Raw genomic sequence first — 19,297 nt, 5'->3', positions numbered from 1 at the left:
TGTATTTTTTAAAAAAAAAAATCAGATCAGGTTCAATGATGTTACAAGTATGTGCAGCTTAAGAGAAATCATCTTGATTTCTCAAAAAGCATCATTTTGTTGAAAAGTGCAATTTGAGTAAAATAGTTTCTGGAGTACAGAACCTCCTGTACAGTGCTATTTCTGAAATCCTTCTAGGAAAGAGGCCAGGATTAGAAGGGGAGCAAAATTTAGCAGTATGGAAGACTGGGATTGCTAATGGTAAGCTTTTTCTCATGCTTGTGACTGTACCATTTTTATGTATGAGTCTTTGAAAGACGGATATGGTGATATTTCTCGTAGGCTCAAGTACTTCTGTGGTCATCTTTTTTTGGTTCAAATTCTATACTTCAAGAGATTTTATCACTTTTCTATGAAACCTTTGCCCTGTCCTTTAGCATTTTAGATGAAAACCATCCTTTGCAGCTAGAAATTCCCATTAATTGGCTTGTTTCTCACACAGAGTAAGTTTAAATGTATTCCCAAGCCCTTGTGTATAAAGAGGAGGGTGTTTGCTTGCAGTTGCTTTCAGAAAACAGGGGAGTGAAGGAGCCTTTGCAATATCAGGCTTGTTTGCTCAGTTGCTGTTATAACAACCCCCTCAGAACTACTGCGTTGTAAATGACACCCTACCTACTGTTAATTATTTTAAATTCTAAAATGAATTCTGTTTGGTGAACATTTAACCTGGAGAACTTGCCTTGGCATGTCAGGCCGGTTAGCTTGCGTGGTGTGGTGCTCTTTGCATGCATTTTTTTGTTTTTTCAAGAGCTAATGTACCAGTAGCGAGGCACCGTCCGGCATTTCTTAAGGTTTGTGATGATTCCTCTGCGTTAGGGTTTCAGGAAGACGCTGTCACCACACCCACCACACTCCCTCTTCTCTGGGGACTCCTTTTCCTGGTATTTCCTATGGTGCCTGTGAGATTCAGCCGTTCAGAATTTGACTTGTTTTCCCAGGTGACCGGATTGTGCTCGGGAGTCAGAAGCCCATGAGAAAAGCCATTGCAAGCTGGCAAACCCTGGCCACCTGTGCCCTTGCAAGGGATGGAAGGCTGGGCTGGGGGGTGTGTGTCATGTCTTGGAGCTAATTTTGACGGAAACCGTATTTTGGAGCAGAAATGCGTAGGAACTCGGTTACATCAGCACCAGTTTTCTGTGCAGAGCGCGAGGAAGATGGTCTGGGGTGTGTGCATAATCAGCTTAAAACATGACTGAATTGGTTCAGTCTTTCAGCAGGAATTGTCTTTGAGTAGAAATCAGGCATGAAGAGCACAGCCCCACATGGAAGTGATTTGCTGCAAGTATGAAGATGTAAGATTTGAGAAAGGAGAGGGATGCTGGGATGTAAATGGAGGGATGTAAATGGGAGGTGTGCTTGCCACCCCCAGCATATCCTTTCACACAAGCTAATGGTGTTTCTTCAGGTGAAACGTGGGCTGGCACAAGACAGGAGACAGCATTATATCTCAAGATAAATACTTAAATCTTTAGTTAAAAGCAGGTGTTGGTGGGGGAGAGGATGCCTTAGGAGCACAGGCGATTGCAATAACCAAAATGTGTTGAAAGATAAGGTGATGCATAAAAATCTAGAGGATTGTTGAGTGTTAAAGCTCAGTGATACAGTTTATTTCTTCATAGAGAAGTTCTTCCACATTACTCAAAAAAAAACATGCTATGGCTTTTGGCATTGATATCTGTATAAATGGATAGTTTTTGGTCTGAAAGTCACCTTTTGATCACTTTGCACTTTCTGTATGAGTGAGTTGACATTTTTAGTGTGAGTGAAAAATAAAATGGTAGGTATGTTCTTAGTTCTGCAAAACATTGATGCTCCCTAATAAAACCACTAAGTAGGGGTTCTAACTGTTTAAAAATTTCCTTTACAGTTAAACACCTGTAAATGGTTAAAATGCTTAAATATAAATGTTTCAGGTTTATGTTTCTGTGACTAGATAGATAATGGTTTCTCCGGCTCTTTTTGGTGGTCTAATCTGCTTATTTTAATTGTCTGAACAAGCAAATCTAAAGTGACATGGAGATGACTGGATCAAGAAAGTGCAACTGTACAATTCAGTTTTCTTGTTATTTTTAATAGACGTATAGACTTCTTATTTGTATAACCTTCCTAATTTAATGAACAGTGATACCAATATTAGATGCAACTGCATGCTTTGTTCAAATGTCTGAGTGATTATTCATTTTTTATCTATTTTATAAATTAATTACCTAGATGCATCTGTTTAAATCCTGTATTTCTGATGCTACGCTATCTTGAATCATGGAGTCTCATTTGCCTGGGCTGCATTTTTGTAAATGGCATTTGACAAGCCAGCAGACAGGAATTTAGAAACTGATAAGTGTTGGCATCTTTAGTTACTGATCACATTGTGCCACATATGCCCTCACAGAAGGTTTATAGGTATGGGGTTTTTGTTTCCTCCCCTTGCAACTGTCCGTGCAGGGCTTATTCTTCACTTGTTGGCCGATTTTCAGACACGTGTTAGTTATTTTCGTTTTGTATTTCTTTGCAATCAGGGAGCTAACAAAAACTGTTGCAGTGCATGTGTATTTGCATGTAGCTGAAACTATCTATGTAGGTGGCTTTGCTTTGCAACACTGTAATTCATACCCAAAATGTTAATTTGCAGCTTGGCAAGAACGGTGAGGAGTTCAGCGTTTAGCGTCTTTGCCGTGTTTTTTGTACATTCAAACACATTTGAATGTACTCCTTTCATCAGAAGTCTCCAGAATGTTTGGGCCAGCAAAATAGGGAATCTTCTAATGAAATTGTTTCCCCTTCTTTTCCATCCTCTTTAAGATTTTTTTCATTTTTTTTGCATTTTCTTCTTTTTCCATGTATGATAGTATAAATTGCACTCAGTTCAATAAGTGTACTTGTACAGCTCATGAAGAAACTCTTACAATGCAGGCTGTTCTCCAAATGTCAGAAATGCATTCTTAGTAATGGTTGAGTGTCTGCAACATGTCTCAACCTCTATTTTTAAATTATATATTAGTGCATAAGTTCTCCAGTATTTTAGCGTCTCAAGTTATTTTCACCCAAGTCCATTCACCTCATTCTTCAAGCTTGTGGGCTTGTTTGTAAATGCCCACAACTTTAACCACATGTAGCAAGTCAATTTTTTTTGGAGGTGTATATTGTTGGATGGGCCTGTTTTCTTTTGTCTCCCTTCATTCTTCCCCACAGGCCATCACTGAAAATTAAATTCTTCAAAATATTAGTTTTTCTTATGAAAACAGACTTTTCAATGAGTAGATGAGAGATGTTTTTGTGACTACATGGAGAAGGAAGATCTGTGTGAGGAACAGTTTATTGCTGGGTTTTATCTTGTTGGGTTCTACTAACACCTACGCTTTTCACCACTGTAGATTCTTCTTGTTCCACCTAGGTTCCAGCCTTCAAAGTAAATTTCAGTTAGACTTCTAAAGTTAACTTAAACTTTAGACACACAGTATCTTTATTATATTTATTAGCAAAAAGTAATTTTTTCTTCTGTATTCCATGTATGTAGAGTAGACTGGTTTCACATTTTTCAGAGAGGGGGCAAATTCTGTCAACCTCTGGCTTAAATGATCAGATACTGAAACAGGTAATAATCCCTTCCCCTGTTTTTAACAGACTCTCTGTCGGGGGGTCTGTCCATCAACATAAATCAAAGTTATCACATCGGATTCTGCTGAAGGTTTTTCAACATATGCAGCCGAAGCACAGCAGGCCAGATCCCCTCTCCTTGATGGGGTTCTGTTGATAAACATCAGCTGAATTTCTGGCCCAGCATGTCCAGGGGTCTCAATTCCCAAACACAGCCCTACTGACTCTGCAAGACGCCAGTGCCACATTTATATTGGAGGAAAGTTTGTTGTATCAGCTGTGTTACAGAAAATTGTTTTCCCCGGGCTGTTTGTTACAGACTGTTCATTGTGACTTTGGCTGACTATCAGATGCTCCTGTTTAAACAAACAAATTTCTTCTCCTGGTTTTCTTCAAGATGTCATGCAGTGAAGTACCTCTGACTGAGACAAAACGAGTGACACATATGTATTCAATAAGTGACATCAGGATTTGTTCAAACGCATCAATAAAGCAGTCATTGAATTGTGACTTCAGAGTAGGTTCTAGTGGCAGTAAAACAGCAACCAGAATCTCTAAAAATTTCCATTTTCAAGACACTTACCTTTTGTCCCAGATATTTTTTTCCCCTTCACGCCAGATCAGTGCCACCAGCTTATCTACTACCTGTGTTGTTGCTCAATGCTGAGCCACAGAAAGGTATGATTTGCTATATTTAAGGCAGAAGTCCTTATGTACAGATAATGTCTAGGCAACCGTGGGTTTGCATTTCTGGATTATTTTTTTTTTTTAATTTATTTTTCTTTTTTCCCCCTTATGTTTCCCCTTATTCCCTGAGTTTTGACACAGCATTTTGGAGCATCTGCTGGCAAGAGTATGTCAAAAGAGCATAGAGTACTATCTTCTATTCTTGCATTTTGGCTGGCAGTGTGTTTTGGCTTGCTGCTATATTACACTTGTAATCCTATACCAAGCATGCTGTCCTAGAATAGATCATAGAATCACTGAAAAATGTAGGTTGTCACCGCTGGAGGTCATCTGGTCCAACACCCTCCAGCTCCAGCAGTGATGGCTTCAAAAACAGATAGTGTTAGTCAGGGTCTTTCTCCAGCTGAGTTTTGAATATCTAGAATTAAAAAAAAAGGTTCCAACTCAGGTTCCAAAGGAAAAGAAATGGGTTGAGGGTGTTCAACAGGTAGAACAGGTGGCTGAGTTGGAGTTTCCTTTGTTGCCCCTTCCTTTTGCACTGCTGAAGAGAGTTTGAATCACTTTTTTTCTGTAGTCCACACTAGTCCCAAGGTAGTGAAGGAGTGAATTGCCTCCTGCTTTGACTTTTTGCACAGCCTCTGGTGTTCCGTGATGTGCTGCAGCCTCCCTACCAGTGACTCTCTCCAGCTCTCTAATCTCCTCTGTATTGGGAGATACCAAGCTGGAGATGTGTCTAGCTGCCCCTCACCACAGGAATAATAATTTCTGCCAATGTGTTGGCTGCTATTCTGCCCAGACAGCTCAGTGTGTGGCCAGCCTTGGCTGCTGCAAGGGTCCCTTGCTGACCCCCCCAGTTCCTTCACCTGGATCTTCAGCTTCTTTGTGCTGGTCATCCCAGCCTGAATGGCTGTGTGGGATTTTCCTGCACTGCTGCAAGACTGTGCTTGTCTTTGCTGAATATTGTGAGACTTCTGCCAAACCAGTTTTCTAGTTTGTCCTGATGCTGAGGAGCAGCAGCCCTACACCCCACCATTTCAGTCCTCCCCAAGGCTGATGATGTCAGGGATTCATAGAATTCAGGTTGGAAAAGACCTCTGAGATCAAGTCCAGTCATTGATCCAGCACCGCTAGGTTCACCGCTAGACCATGTCCCTTAGTGCATTTAAATATCTCCAGGGGTGGTGATTCGACCCAGAAATTATCTATGTAAACCCTTAAACTGCATTAGGGGTGTAGTATTGATTACTCTTAACCAGGATGAGGGTGTGTTCATCCCATGGGCCAGATGAGGCACTGTTTACCTGGCTGCTGACCCATGAGCAGGTACCATTGAGATCAGCCACCAGTAGGACTATTAGACCACAACCACTGCATTTGAAGCCTGATGACCCAGCCAGTTTTTCATCCCATGCCTAAAAATGATCACATATCTTCTTCTCTCACCCAATCCTTACATTTGAGCAATGCAGATTTAATGAACAGGTTAGTGGAATAGAAATTATTAATATTGTACACTTCTAAAAATGCATTATTGCATTTAAGAAGGAATTGGAAATTGTTTGCGGAAAACAGAGAGCCCGGCAGAGGAATCTTTTTGTTTTTTCAACCAGTATAGATTTGTGAAAGTGTCACATTCAAAGTGATTTAAGCTGAAAAGAAACTAAAGGGAGAATTGCAATTGGTTTGAGTTAATTTATTCGGTACTAATTTACATTGTTTAAACTTTATTGCACTGGCTGCGTGTGGAGACCATTTATAGGAAAAGCAGCTGAGTAGTTTTAAGGAGAATGCATGACAGTAAAACTGCAAAGTATCAGGATCCTGATTGATTCCTGAAAAGCAGCTGAGTTAGAGTGGTTTTAAAGAGAATGAATGGCAGTAAAACCACAAATATCAGGAGCATTCAGCATATTGGAACAATTTTTACATAATTTTTGCTTTAAAGTCACTGAAGTTTTAAAACTGTTAAATGTGTAACTTTTTTCTTTTTTTTTCTTTTTTTGTTTTCTTTACACTTTGTGAGACTCTTTTCTGGACATGATGGCAAATTATTGTTTGTTATTCAGAATTCATTTTGTAAACTGTTCTTCTGAAAAGGAGCTCATGTTTGGCTTGGATAAGCCCAGGAACTATAAGCGCAATCATCCTGAACACTTGGGCACATCTGAGCCTCAAGATGCAGCTCTGGACAGGGTTTGGTGGAGGCAGGGGTCCTGTTTCATAGGGCAGTGAGACAACTTGAGTGAGTGTTGGGAAGTCACAGCTGAACACCAAGGAGCTGTGAACTTGCTAGGGAGAAAACAGGGGTGGGAAAGCGTGTTTCCAGCTCAGGAACAAGGGATGTCTGTGAGCTTTGTGGAGAATTTTCCCACCGTGCCAGCGTGAGGAATGAAGTTACAAATAGGGGAGATGACTGTGTGGGCAGAAACAGGGCTTCCAGTTCTGCACAGCAGCTTAAGGCAGGAATAATTCAATCCAACATTACTGTCAAAAGGGGGGATTAGTATGATTAGTCCTGTGTTGTGGTGATTACACTGATTTTATACCTCTTTTTCTGCTCTTCCCACCTGATACCTCCCTCTCCATTCCCTTTCCCTTGTCAAATGCACCCAGCACCTATCACAATCTGCTACATTGACAGACATGTTCAAACAGGTATATTGTATTTAAAATAGATACCCATAGCTCTGTATTAGTCAGGTTAACCTTACATCATGCCTTAGTGCAATGATTTTGCAAATCTCACTCCATTATTACTTACGTGTTCTTTCCAATTCTTGTTTTGAACCTGAGAAGGTTTGCACAACCAAAGATGTTTGTTTGCCTCTTAATTAAGCCAAGCAGATTTGATTGTCAAAAAATATACAATTATGTTGACTTTGCTAGTGGATAAGTGTTTGGTAGATGACTTAAATTCCAGAAAATCTTTGGAAAGAAAAGTATCTTCAGTGATGCACCTTGATGAATGAACATACATTTTCAGTATGCCGTAAGTGGTTTGTATTAGCAAATGCAGTGGTCAGAACGTCACTTGCAAAAGATAATGTGGTGGTGGCAGAGATCAGATCTAGTGTGCTGGAAATGAGCAAAAAATTGTTCTTGAAAATTTGCATGTGCTTGTTTTTTGTCCTAAGTGTTGATACAATGTTTTTGAAGGTTATATAAAAAATAGCTTTTTTTTTTGTTGTTGTTGTTGATTATGTAAGCAAAATAAAAGCCTAAGAATTGTTGGAATGAATGTTGAAAAAATTCCAGCTATGAATTTATACAGCTGTGCATGATACTGGAGACATTTACTTGTCAAATGTAAAGGAATATAAATACAAATGGAGGTGCATTGCCCTTTTATTCTTAAACACTTGAGTTTGCTGGAAGCACAGAAAATAATGAACCATTTTTCAAGGTGCTCTATGTATAGATGATGCCAGCAGGAGTCTTACAATAAAGAGAATACCTTCAGTTTTGAATGGAATTCATACCTACATTCACCATACCTTGAGTAGTGGTCGCTCTTCCGAAAATAATCTGCTATCAAATACAGGGAAAAACTTCCAATCTAGTTTAACCTAAAGGAAGATGTTTATATTATTTTAATTTCTTTTTCATTGTTGACAGTGGCAAGTGGGTGATTTTTGTTTGTTTGTTTCCCCACTCACCCTTTGTTTGTTTTTGGTGCCTTTTGGGGGAGCTTTTTTTTCCCCCTCTCTCTACAGGTTACCTGATATTCACCTTGCAGAGGTTGAATATGGGATTGAGCAGCAAGGTGTATCTGCTGGAAGGGGCTGCAAGTTCACCTTAAACTGCTGCTTCAGTGAGAGAGGACTTTGGTGTTGGGGAAAATTGGGGCAGGGTTTTGAGAGGGAAAAGCTCATGTGCAGTTGGGAATTTCCCTTATGGTGCTGCAGGGAAGAATCATGTGTTCTGTTTTCACTGTATGCAATCACTGGAGATCTTGGTCTCTGCGGTGACCTAATCAAGATCATGTGCAATCTCTGAGTTTCTGACGCAAGTCGGTAACTTTAGTTTGGGGAAAACCACTAACTTTTAGGCAGTTCTGATGTTCATCTCTGCCCCTGGGCACAACCTTACATTTGCAGTTATAAAGGTGATTCTTGGTCTGTCAGTCTGATCGAAATTCAACAATCAAATTAATTTTGGAGAATATAATTTCCTTTCTAATAATTACTAGTAATGTAGTCATTACTCACTGGTATTGAGCTGTTAGTTAATTTGCCTTTTTTGCTGTTAGCAATAAGCACAAAAAACTTGTGATGAAAATGTGATCCTGGTCTGTGAGTTTGTGAAATGGAATTAGTGGAGTTGAGCGGAGACAAAGCAATTCAACTTCAGCTCCCAAGATTCATCCAACTGACACTGCAGTCACCTCTACCACAAAGCAAAACAGAAATACAGAAGAAGTTCCCACTCCTTTCTTTAGTGTTTTTTTCCCCTTGCAGATATAAAGTACAGACTTAAGTTTGAGAACAGCTCTATGTGTGACTGCCTATAAATAAAGTTCAGACTGCAAGTAATATTTTGTACCATCAGAAATGAAGAGCTGGAAATGTCCTTCTGTGATGTACTGGCATTTTCTCCACTATCCTCTCTTGCTCTACTCCATCCCTCTGCTTCTGTGGCTTGGCTGCTGCATTTTTTTTATTTCCCTAGGTGCAGGCAGGTACTTTAAACAAGCTCCTGGCAGGGACTAGCAGCTTTTTCCTCTTTGTTGGCGGGATTTGGTGAGGTCATGCGGGCACTTGCTCCAGGAGCTGGGGAATTGTGTTGCAGTCTGTTCCAGTTAGGTTTCATGAGTAATTGCAAGCTTCCCTTATCTGTATTGTCTTAAGGGTTTCTATTGTTAATTGATTCAGTTGCATGAAGCTGTGACAGCTGCGATAAACCTTACCATTTTTACTTCCAGTTAAAGATTTATAAAATATGGATTTCACTGTATGTGACTCGAAAGTCAGGTGCGGAGCCTCTGAGTGTATTTGTTTAATTGTCTGTAGCCAAGTACAATTAGCATGTACTGTACAGGCAGTGTAATTATCCTGTCTAGTAAGCATGCAGAATTATTCCTTACTAGATTATTTTATTATTCCCTTGGTGTAGTGTGGGGCAGCAGCTGGATCCCTGTGCTAAAAATAAGAAAGGAAGATGTGCATTTTGCATATTGCATCAGTTTTCAGCGAGCTTAAAATAATGTATTGTGCAAGAACATGTCCTTCAGCTGTTTGCCTAAAGACTATTGACAAGTTTAACTTCTTTGAGACACACACACACACACCCTGCCATGTATGGACACAGAAATAATACCATTCAGCTTATAACCCATTCAGCTTGTAAAATAACTCATCAATTTTTATGCATTGGTCTAAATTTAGGAGGAATTTGGATTGTTTGCATGGAAGAGAAGAGGTAGCATTAGCTTTAACTAAAATATTGTACTCTGATTGATTTAGCATGAGTGCTGGTCTAATTAATTGCTTTCTGGAAAGATTGTTTATGTGTCCATCTACTTTCTTTGGTTTTGTTTCCCAGGGAGGGGAATTGGAGAATGAATGTGTCGTGTGAAACTTTTTTTCTTTAATGTGTGTGCGTTGATGCCTTTTTTTTGTTTATTTGGGTTTTTTTACAAGTGAAATCACATATAGATATTTTGGAAAGTTAAAGCTTATTTTATTGGTTATTTTTGAAATTATGCAGTCTTGATACCTGTAAACTGGGCAGGATAAAAAAAAAGTTAAGGAATTTGGTACAGGGTGGGGAAGAGATCACCGTGACACTGAAGTTTGCTCTTTAGGGAGGAGAGACCTTGTAAAAAAGCTTTTATTATAATTTTGCCAGATTGAGTGGGTGCTTGCACTTGTTGATGTTTGAATCAGTGCTGAGATAACAGCTTCTAATGTTTTTTATACTGGCATTGGAGCAGAATGAGCCTGTTTCATGGAAAGACTCACTGAGATATTCTTTGTTTTAACTTACTCTAACAGGAATCTGAAATCATAAGTCTCTTTAATTCTGTATACTAGAGACTATCTCTCAATTGCAACTCTTGGAGAATCAGCAATAAATGCATCCCAGGTACCAGTTATGCATTACTGCTTGTATGTGCTCATAAGTTGGCTAAGCTACTGCAGTAATGTATGTCATATCTTGTACAACAGAGGTGTATTTCTAGCACGGAGATGCTTAGAAATAACTTTGCATTCCTCTTTTGTCTTTCACTTTAGTTGTAGAATAATATTTTTTTCTCTGCTTTGGTGGGTTTTTTGTGTTTCCTCCATATAGTTAATACTTCAAGAGAGATCAGTATGGTTGTTCCAGTAGGCTAAGTAGCTATTGACCTAAGTGTTTAAAGCCTATTTTGGAGATGTGAGATGAAAGTATAACTTTTGTAAATGAGCTTTCAGCTTCAGTGTTTGAGACTTCTATTTATTTTCTGCTCTGTTTCTCACTGTGGGATTTTTTTTTACACTGTGTGTATAAATTAAAAGTAATGACATCATTAAGAAGAGAAAGCAAGGAAAATGTCATTCATATCTGTTAAGTTATGACAAGTTTGCTTGGGCTTCTTTCTATGCATGTATTTCCTTAGAGGCATTTATCCCCAAGGTTGGTGAAACATCACTGCTCATTCCAGTGCATCTCTCATTTCCTCTAAGACAGGTGGCAGCTAGCTCTAAACCATATCTATGAAGTGCCAGTGTCCTCTTGTCTGTCCAGTACTTTCTGCTGTGTCTTCCTCTGGTATTTCTTGGGATGATGTGGATTTAGAAATGTGTACAAATATCTGAATTCTGAATTGAGTGACCCAGTTGTTGGAAATACACTGCAAACACGAGTTGCAGAGTAGAATTACTTTTAAAAGCATCAGCTGATAGCAGTGCCAGGTTGTACTGTATGTTACTTTGGGAAGGTACTGAACTGTAGAATATGTGTGCTTGAATAAAAAGGATTAAATTTAACTTGGAAGAAAAAAAAAAAAGAAGCAGCTGATTGAAATGTTTTAGAGTATGATTCTAATACTACTGAAGAGGCACAGTTACAGTTTTACCCAGGTAGTTTATTCTGCCTTGGAATCAGGGAATAGGCAGCCATGAAGCAGGTAGTTTTCATTCACTAAAATGTTAAAAAGAAACTAATTTTGAATAAGGTTGATTTTTTGGTGTGGTGTTTTTTAATTTGTTTATTTTTGGGGGTTTTTGTTTGTTTTAAGGAAGATGTGTGTATGCTTTCAAAACCTGCACAGAGAGCTGACATTTCTGTCTGAGCATTTGTAAAAGTCTGGCATGTCTAGCAAACTGAATTGAGACAATGGATTGCAGGTATTTGGTGGTAATTATTTTCCTTACTTGAGTCAAAATTTCAGCTTGAGTGTAGTTCACAGAATAGACTCAATTAATTGCAAAATAAGTTTTTGTCTCTAAATAATTAAAAGTGTCCAGATACTGCCATACACAGGAGCCTGAAATTACCATTAGTACTCTGTTAAACTGTATTAAAACCAAGTCCATGTATAAATGTGCAGATTAGAAATGATACTGCATCTAATTGACTTTTGATATTTTCATGATCTGTACTAGCCGACAGTTAATCAAATGATGATTAATATTAATTTAATTTTTGTTTTGTGGTTTGAATTTTACATCAAATTATATTACAAGAGGCTTAATCACAAGCCTGTTATCTTTAACTCAATTTTTTAGTGTACAGTGCAGGGTCTTTTAAAAATAAATAATATTTATATACAAAATGAATGTTCTCAGCCTTAATTAGTTACTGAAACTGAAACACAGACTATCAGACTCTATAATTAGAGCTGAATATTGTAGAGTTTGGGGTTATTTTTGTTTTTGTTTGGGTTCATTTGTTTTTGTTTATGGATGTGACATTTTCTCATACTTAATTCTGGTTAGCCATAGAATTTTAGAACTCTTAATTTGGTATGACACTTTCTTTTTTGTGTTCTGCTACTCTGTGTTTCTTACCACATGAGTATGAAGGAGCACTAGATTTTGCCAGTATAAGAACTGTTTCATGTAATCCTGCATTGAAAGGTATTTAGGGAATTTCAGCAGTATGTACTTAACTGGAAAGATGAGCTATAGTGCACAACCTGCTTTAACAGGTTCCTGCAGTTTTGAATGCCTGTCCTTTGTCTGCAGTAATACAGAGGCAGCTGATTAGGGTTGGCCAAGTTCTGCTACATTGACTGTAATTACCTAAACTTACACATGCCAGCTGTGATGAGGAAAAAATTAAGTAGGTCTTGCTCTTCCATCTTCTGTCCCTTATTTAAAGTAAAAGCAGATTACCTCTGAGACAAAAATGTTTTTAAAACCTTTGTGGTAGAGGGAACTAAGCCATGATGTTTGTGGTTTTTACATGTGAGAGGTTTTTCCAGATATTTTCCCAAATAAAAGCTAAAAGAGTACTGCTGAAGTGATCACCCTGAGCTGATAACTCTGCCCTGCCCAAACAAGTCCAGTGAATTTGTGGAGGAAGAAGGAGCATAATTCCTGTCTGCCTACCCCTCCAGACAGAAGTGGGCCATCAACAGTTTGACTTGGGAAGCAAAGAACTTTGAATAATTAAATTTAGGTCATAAAAGTTTAAGTAACATCCGGTTTCAGAAAGGATACCTATGTCTGGAGGGTGTAAAAAAAAAAAAGACAAAAGGGAAGCAGGAAGAGAGAGAAGTACACCAAGGTTGAGTCAACAGAGGCCCTTCAGAAAAGGGGAATTCAAGCCTGAGGAAACCAATACAGAAAGCCATAAAATGCATCAGGCAAATGTATGGGAAGGAAATCAGAAGGGTGAGAAGTCTATGAAGCAGATGGTCTACTTTGTAATGTGTCACTTCACAAAAATAGGAAGTGAAATAGTTCCTTCTCCAATAGATAGTTAAAAGAAAAAAAAACTAAAATAAACCCCTGGGGCTGAAGATAAGTAATTCTATGGAGGCGTCTTGTTTTGTTTGTTTGGTGGTGTGGTGTTTGGTTTTTTTTTGTCAGTGAGAAATACTGTCACACTTTAGGATGTTGAATAAAGCAATACTCAAGCTGGTGCCTTGAAACACAGCGAACTGTTGTGACCAGTTGGATATGCCAAAGAATTCTGGGAGAAGTCAGGGATGATGAGATTGTTCTGTTCCAAATGTGCATTTTGCTGTCAATGTGAGCATGGTGGAAGGACAAAAAGGAAGGAAACTTAAATATTTGGCTAAAACTAGACAAGTTGGAGATAATACAGAGTAACCTAATGAAGCAGCATGAGTGAGCAATGAGACAAGGACAGCATGTTGGGCTATGAGGATTTACTGAGGCTTAATTACTGTCTTAGTTTATGAAGCAAGGGAACAGGACAAACATGAGTTTACAGATTAAAGAGGACCTTGATGTAGATTCTAAATCCAGAACTGGGAAGCCAAATTTTAAGTACGTGGAGGAAATTAGAATGCTTTATCTTAGTGCTTGTCTCCAAGGTATCAAAAAAAAAAAGGGGGGGTGGGGTGGGGAAAGCATATGAGACAATGGAAAGGTAGAACATCTCCTGTGAACAATGAACACTCAGCAAAACTAAATCCAAGGAAAAGGAAATACTTCCCACCCACTCTTTTTTCCTTATCCTTGTTCTCATAGAATCTGTGTTTACATTGAATAACATCTCTTTCAGAGGCCACTGAAGCTGAGAAATCTTCTGAGAAGTCAAATGATTTAGACATTTGTATGAGTGGCAAGTAAGAAGTATTACAGTAAACAACATTTTGTTTTTAGCAAAGTGTAAAATTATCATGGTTTTGGACATTGGCCAATTTCAGAGGTGTGGTTTTTAGTTTTTCTGGTTCTTCCCCCTCACCCCTCTCCATAATAAAGTATGTCTGAATGTGTTAGCAACATAAATGGAAAAGCAAATGCTTTCCCCTTTTCTGATACATGCTGTAGGATAAATTCACCAGTACTCTCACCAGATTGAATGTTCTTCTGAAGTACAGCCCTACCACATGAGCAGCTTCTGACTTCAGTGTATGTCAGGGGTGATGGAATGAACATTTGTTTACTTCTCTTTTATGAAAGAAACAGTAAAAACAATCAACCTTCCCCCTTGCAACAAACAGACAAACAAAACTCCCAAATCAAATGCTCTGGTTTTTATCTTGTTTGACTCATGCTTGGGAAAGTCGTTAGGACATGTTTATGAACATAGGAGTATATTCTCTCCAGTGTTTAAGAAGCTGCTATGAGGCTGTAGCATCAATGGAGATGATGTGGGCTGTTATCTCTGGATATAAATAGAATTAAAAAGGAATTGCTCTGTCTGGAAATTGAACTCCCTTAGCAGTTCAAGTGCTTCCATGCACTGGTGGCTGTAGGAGCCACAATGTCTTCGCCTGCCAAATTCTACCTGCTTTGCAGCCACTGCTGTCACTAGGGAAAATACTTCAGAGGAGCTGAGATCTGCCCCATAACACGGGAATTTCCATCTCAAATATGCAAAGAAAAATCTGAGGGCTTAGACAGTCTGGTGTAAGAGAGTCAGTCCTGAAGCTGTCAAATACAACTGTTGTTTTGTTTCTTTTTTTATTAAGAGAAATGCAAGTCAGTTGGAATCGGGTTGGGCATGTTGGATCTCCTTGTCACTCCTTGAGATTTCCGGCTGATCTAGTGCAGATGGTGGCTGGTGGTCATGACTCCCTCCTGTGGCACAGGGGGCTCCATAATTCATGCTTATGAAATTAACCTTTTTTAAAAGTTTTTGATGCTCAGGTTAAATCTTATTAGTAAGCATCAAATGCAATGAAATACTTTTCAGAGGGGCTTTAAACTTTATAATGCACTTCACAAGTATTCTTCTCTCGTTCACTGTGTGTTACCAAGAAAATGTGCAAAGCAGTTTATATGCCTATTGCATTTATAGTGGATTTTTTTGGATAGTTTTTTTACCTAGAGGGGCATGTGTAAATCCTTGATGTGTGAATGGCTTCTGCAGATGTGTTCAAGTAGAAACCCCACACTTCAAAGTCTGTATGTTATGGATGTAAAGTACTTGGGGCAAGACGAGGCCCCTTGTCAGTGTTATCTCAATAAATGTTTGAGGCTTGCGAAAGGAAGGTGCTTTAACTTGGACTTTCCTGCTTGGGGGAAGAAATCTGTCTTTTATTACCGTTTGTGCTGAATTACGGGAGTTAATCATTGTTAGTGTGTGTGTATTGAGAGAGAATGTGTTCACTGAAGGCAGTAAATCTAACAGTTCAAGATGTTTTCTTCTGCTTGGTGCACTCAGTGCAATATTCAATAATGCTTTTCCCATGTTAGGTGCTTTGAAAGGATTTTTAAATACAGTAATCACGGGTGAACAGTGTCTTACAAAGAATGCTCTTGCAATGTTTGAGTAATTGGTGTATAGTCTGAAGCACAGTAGAGCTGATGTATGGTGTACACTCTGAAATACAATTACATCTATCATTAGACATGACAACTCATACATTGGTTGAAGGTGAAATGCCCCCAGGAATCACATAATTTTCTTCATTTTCACTTAGTGTTCGGTTGATAATATTCAGCTTGTTGTAGCTGAAGGATGCAAGGGTAAGTGAATTAAAAGGAGGTGCTGTTTTTAAGCATAATGTGGTAAAGCCCATACTAATAGTTTCCTCACACCTGGTGATCTTCAGTGTGAGAACATGCTGTTGTCTGTCTAGTCCAGTGTCTTTTAGCTAACTTCAGGCATCAGCAGCCTATTTCAAAACGGGTGTAAAACTTCTGTACCAGACAAATGTGGGATGATCTTCCTTCTCATTCTCAATGAAGTTGTTTTATCATGCTAAAGAAGGGTTGCATGCCATGTCCGTTTTTAAAACTGGTTTTTCTTTGTGTTTTGTTTTGGTTTTTTTTTCTTTTTGCCTATTTTTGTCAATGGTAATCCATTTATTAATTGGAATCCATTTATTGCCCTCCTGAAAAGAAAAAGTGACATTGTTGGGAATGGTTGAAACCTTTGATGTTACATTTTTTTAAGGTAAATGTTTTTATTAACTTAAATACAACAATACTTGTAATTAAAATGCTGTTGTATTTTTAAGAATATTAATATAGCTTATATAGATTTATGTTAACAAATACAAAAATATTTCTTTTGCAATAGAGTTCTTAAGAAAACCAAGTCCCTGTTTAACATTTTTCTCTTCTTAAAATCGTTTTGAAGGCAACATCTTCTTCTACCAAAGTCTTTAAAACAAGACATTTAATTTTATTTTGCCAAAGCAATAAAAACTAATTTTGGTTGCAATGAAAATTAAGCATTATATGTAACAGAGAAGAATATGAACCTATGAAATATTAATTGCTTTTTGTAAGGGTATTTTTGTTCTTGTTTATTTGTGGTCAGTTGGAAGGAAGTAAGCACTTGGTCTCCTGCTAAGTGTGGAAGGCTTTAAACATGCATTGCTTGGTGCTAACTTTTTTAAAGCATTACTTATGACTGACACATCCTGGTGTAGTTTACTCTTCCCGCAAGTGACCTTGAAAGCATGTCTGTGCAATAATTGCTTATTGCTGGAACAAAAGATAGTTCTGTCTGTGATTTGTTTGAATTCAGGAAGCTGTGTTTGCCAAAGTAAAATCTTGGTGACGCAACTATGTCAGGTTTCAGCAGCCACACCTCTGCTAAGCAGTTTCAAGTTTTCGGTTTTAACCTTTGTTCATGGCCATATTCCTTTTCCAGCAAAACTTCTGAGGTGATTTGCTTTCTTCCTTTTGCACTGAAGCTGTGCTAAAGAAATGCCAAGTTAGAAGGAAAAGCAGCAGCAAGTACTATTGAGGTTTCCAGCCCCTCTGTGCTGAGGCAACTGGATGGTAGCAGAATAAATGGATTCTCTTCCTGATCATTGTGGTAAGGTTGACGCACAGTATTCTCAAGTGTTGAATGGTATAAATGGTGTGGGTTTTGGAGAATAGCATTTTACAACGCTATGCTTGATACCTGAAAAGTAATGCAGAACGCAATCACTGAGCTCCAGTTGCCTTCCATTGTGAAGGGATAGTGAATCCAATTAAATAGGTACTTCTTCACCACTGTAATGCTGTTTTCAGCGTGGCTCTGAGGTATTGCATTAACATTTGTCTTTGATATTGGTGTTTAATGCAAGAATACATTTCTAATGAGCCAAGCTGCTGAAAGTGCTCCCTCTAGGACTGTGTGAATATGGTTTTCACTGCTTTATGATGAGGATTTGCCTTTCTGTAATTATGGATTTGTAAGAATCCCTTCAAAATTAATAGGTTTAGGACAGCAATTACAGTTTTGCAGTGCGTTAATGTGCCAAGTTGGTCCCTGTGCTGTACTGGCGGTGTATACTGACCTCTGCTCAGGACCGAGTCTCTGGTGAGTGCAACTTCTCACCATTATCAAACTGCAAGCAAGCATTTAATTACAAATTAGCTGTTTTAACTGCTTTAGGGGAAAAAAAAAAACCAGCAGAATTTTGAAATTAAAGCCTGAAGGATCAGCATTTCAAGCAGATCTGTCCATTTCTGCCTGGAGCCATCCATATTTATGCGCGTGCATACACGCGGCCCTTAATTATCAAATACCAAAGTTTCGTACTGAGATTTCTGGAATTTCACCCTTGGATGCAAATTCTAATGTTTGTCAGGCTCCAAAGTGCTTTAAGCATCATGTTTGAAAGTTTTTTGAGTGTAGAGGGCTGAAATCAAGGATCATGGTCTTGGAGAGCATTCAGAGCTTTGTTAATACTGCTCCCCAGTCAGATGCAATGCCAGGGGTCAAATCTTTGTTTACAGCAGAAGTAAATGAAGCAGTCATTTTACAAATGACTTGTGAATAAATGATAGTAGTGGTGTGTGGGGCCTCTCTAGACTGTTTGTTGCTTCATTCAGCCATGCCTCATCTTTGTCCCGCCTGATTTACTGCCAAATTATGGGACAACTCCCAAAGACCCTCACTGAAAGCAGTTTGTAATCTTCTACCATGCTGAGTACAATACTGCATTCATCATCACGTCCCACTGCTTATGAGTTAAAAGGGGCATGCAAAACTTGTCATTTACAAAAACAGACTTTTTTTTCTTCCCTTCTGACTTGCTAATACTGTTGTGTTTCTTGCTCTCCTGTGCCTGCCTTCTGACAGGACTTCCAGAGCTAATCAGCACCACTCCTTTGCTAAGTCTCTCAGAGGTGCTGGGGAAGGATTCATGCATATTCTGTACCTTGAGAGACTAAACTACTTTCCACTAGGCACAGGCTAGGAAAATCAACTTGCAAGCCCAGTTTTTTTTCATGGGCAGCACTTTCCAACCAATGCAGCGGTCACCAAATACAGAAAAACTTGTTTTGTTTTTTTTTTTAAAGAAAAATTCTAATATGGCTGCTGAAGTATTTAGTGTGGTTTTTCATTAGGGGAAAAAAATTACATTTCCTCATTGAATGCATTTTCAGGCATTGATATATGCAGATTTTCCTGCTGCAATACAAATAAACATCATCTGTGTTCAGTGTGGTCTGGATAGGAGAGTGGGTATTTGCAGAAAGAATAGCTTCATCTTTACTTGAAGTAAAGTTATGATAGACATAATATAAGATACCTGAGAGATCCAGATGATCAAGAGCAGTTTCTCCTTAATGATAAACAAAAGAAAACTGTGTGTGCCTCAGAAGAAGCTGATGAACGTAGTTCCATCAAGAATTGGGGATAGTTGTTCAAATATTTGACTTTTACTGAGAGTTTCCTAGAACAAATTTTTTTCTTGTCTCTGTATTATGTAGGCTTCAAATTGAAATGAATTTTAAAAAGCTTGCTGGAGAAGGCAAGAGGTATACAACAGCTGTTGTAGATGAAAAAAGGTCTTTCAGCTTCCAAAGTAACTAAGTAAGTGGTGAATGCTAAAGTAGTGTGAAAATGGGATGGTAAAAGACTTGGAAAAAATCATGAAAAAATCTAATTTAAGAATGTTTTA

At 38.5% G+C, this 19,297-nt stretch overlaps 1 protein-coding gene across 3 annotated transcripts in view; it reads left to right on the top strand.

Annotated features, from left to right (window-relative positions):
• Window positions 1-19,297, top strand: part of EML4 (EMAP like 4) — a 145,810-nt gene that overhangs the window by 17,262 nt on the left and 109,251 nt on the right. The window contains exon 1 of one of the 3 annotated variants that reach the window (XM_023922773.2): window positions 16,976-17,214. The exons of the other annotated variants lie outside the window; for them this stretch is intronic. Within the exon in view, the coding sequence (XP_023778541.1) occupies window positions 17,190-17,214 (25 nt within the window). The 5' untranslated portion in view covers window positions 16,976-17,189. Of the gene's footprint in view, window positions 1-16,975; window positions 17,215-19,297 lie in introns of those variants that run through there. 3 annotated transcript variants of the gene reach the window in all.

Source organism: Cyanistes caeruleus, chromosome 2, assembly GCF_971803275.1.
Source record: "Cyanistes caeruleus chromosome 2, bCyaCae1.hap1.1, whole genome shotgun sequence".
Taxonomy (NCBI): Eukaryota; Metazoa; Chordata; class Aves; order Passeriformes; family Paridae; genus Cyanistes; species Cyanistes caeruleus.
Note: the sequence above shows the minus strand (reverse complement) of the source record. Positions and strands in the feature narration are given on the sequence as shown.